This window comes from Triticum dicoccoides, chromosome 5A, assembly GCF_002162155.2.
Source record: "Triticum dicoccoides isolate Atlit2015 ecotype Zavitan chromosome 5A, WEW_v2.0, whole genome shotgun sequence".
Taxonomy (NCBI): Eukaryota; Viridiplantae; Streptophyta; class Magnoliopsida; order Poales; family Poaceae; genus Triticum; species Triticum dicoccoides.
The window spans coordinates 636,127,812-636,129,860 of record NC_041388.1 but is presented as its reverse complement, the minus strand read 5'-3'; the positions used below and the strand labels follow the sequence as shown (position 1 = coordinate 636,129,860).

The window sequence follows — 2,049 nt, the reverse complement described above, 5'->3', positions numbered from 1 at the left end:
CTGACCAAACATTCACTGCACCCCACGTTGCTCTCGCACTCGCCTCATTTACACCCTCGCCACCTGCTCCGGTCTCCCCGTCCTACTCCTCCACTTCTCCTCCACCTATTAAAACAGCTAGCTCCACTACACCGCAAGTGCACCGGTAGCAACGATCTCACGCGCACAGCACAAGACAGAGCGAGTAAAACTGAAATTTGTAGTTGGCTAGCTATAGAGAGTGGAGCCATGACCAGGAACAGGAAGTGCTCTCGCACTGCAGCCTCCCTTGCCCTGCTCTGCCTCGCGCTGGCGGCACACGGTGTGGCAGCTGCCAGGACCGTGCCTGCTGCAGCTGGCGTCGCGGCGCAGGCCTCGCTTCCGGCCGCCACAGAGAGCGGAGCCGGTGCAGGAGGAGTGGGCGCAGCGGACGCGAAGAACCTGTTCGTGGGCATGGGAGGCATGGGGAGCCTGCCGGGCCTCCCGGCCGTCGGCGGTGGCTACGGCGGGGGCTTCGGCAACAACGGAGCCGGCGTCTCCACCGGTATCACGGGCCCGCTCGGCGGCGTCTTGGGTGGCGTGCGGAGTGTCAGTTTCCTGGGCAGCGTCGGGGGTGCCGGCGGTATCCCGTTCGGAGGCTTCCGCGGGGGCGGTGCCCCGTTTGGCGGGCTCGGAGGCGTGTACGGCGGCGGAGGCACCGGCGGTGCCACGCCTTGAGTACGCCGTTGTGGCCGAGCTAGCTAGGGCACTCTGGGCCATGCATACATGTACGTGACCATCCTCGGCAGTGGTCTATGGTGGATCGCGCTAGCTTTGCCTGCGTAGCTGCGTGTACCTAGGTATTTCCAAATGAATGGCGCAACATATATGCGCAGTAGTACTTAGTCTCCAGGTGTGTGTGCGAGCTGCTGGAGGAGTACAGTGGGAGACGTTGGAGTTTGTCCGTAGCTAAAAGTCAGTGTTTGTGATGGTTGTGTTTGTGTTTGATTGGTCGTGTGAAGTTGTATCTAGGAGTAACTATCTATCGTCATACAAGAGCTAGCTAATGGTATCTCATCTTTGATTCTTCTTATATGTTCTAAGTCGATGCTCGCGCGTTGTTCCACACTTGAGTTCATTTCCTGTGGGGCGCGTGCATTTTCTTTACGTGTTAACATCTGGAAAGACACTCGGGTTAACTGAAGATAGAAAAATATGTAAACCGAAGGAAGAAAGCGAACCTGTTCCTGTTCATTCTAGCAATTTAAAGTTTGAAATTAGTCACCCGTAATAAAAATTTCCCTCCTGTATGTGAACTTTATGAAATGAGATCCAGTTGGCTTCAATGTACTCATGTTGATCTCAGCATTAATATATTTTCTTTGCGGGTTACCATTCACGTTTTCTGTTCCGAAAGAAACAACATCATACGAGCCTGGCATTCATGTTTTATATTCAGAAGAAGAAAAATCAACCCTAAAGAAAAACCTTCAAAGAAAAAAAGGAACATTCACGCTGCTGGGCTCTGAGCTTCGTACTCGCGTTGCTCTACTACAGGCCTGCTGGAGTAAAGGGATTTTGTGTGCCAGTAAATAGCAGGGGAGCTTCAACTCGTCCAATTATAAATTATCACAATGCCTACATTGAAAACCTCAACATAGGGATAGCCCGAAGCATCGTAGGAGTCCGGTGTACAAGCCCTTCGCCTAAGATGAAACTAGTCCAGCAGAAGCTCCCGGCGTGTTATTACCCCGATTGGAACCGCGCATATCTCGTAGTCAGGCCACAACCGGATGAGCTAAGCGTACAGCGACCGAAAACCCGAGTTGCCTCAGGTGGCGCCGCAAGGTGCTCTGGAGAGACGGATATCCTCCCCCCAACCCCCGTGTCGCTCCTCCTGGGGACATGTGTTGGGAAAAGCCAGTATTGCTGACTGCCCGTGGCTTGAGAAAACTTCTAGTTTGTTGGGAAAGCACGTGAACAGCGAGTGACTGTCGGTCGGGAATAGTACGAAATTTGTTGCCGCGGTCGTCGGTGTCATCTGGTCTACATCAACGACTTCATTGTCATTGCTTCTACAAGCTTGTGGGT

The 2,049-nt window shown here is 53.4% G+C and overlaps 1 protein-coding gene across 1 annotated transcript; it reads left to right on the top strand.

Annotated features, from left to right (window-relative positions):
* Positions 1 to 228: 228 nt before the first annotated feature.
* LOC119300263 (PE-PGRS family protein PE_PGRS47-like) lies at positions 229 to 997 on the top strand. Its single transcript, XM_037577284.1, has one exon. It carries the CDS (start codon positions 229 to 231, stop codon positions 694 to 696), a length of 468 nt encoding a protein of 155 aa, XP_037433181.1. The 3' UTR covers positions 697 to 997.
* Positions 998 to 2,049: the final 1,052 nt, after the last annotated feature.

Bases quoted from the DNA above. Each gene is read 5' to 3' on its own strand.
- LOC119300263 (XM_037577284.1), top strand. From the start codon at position 229: ATGACCAGGAACAGGAAGTGCTCTCGCACTGCAGCCTCCCTTGCCCTG.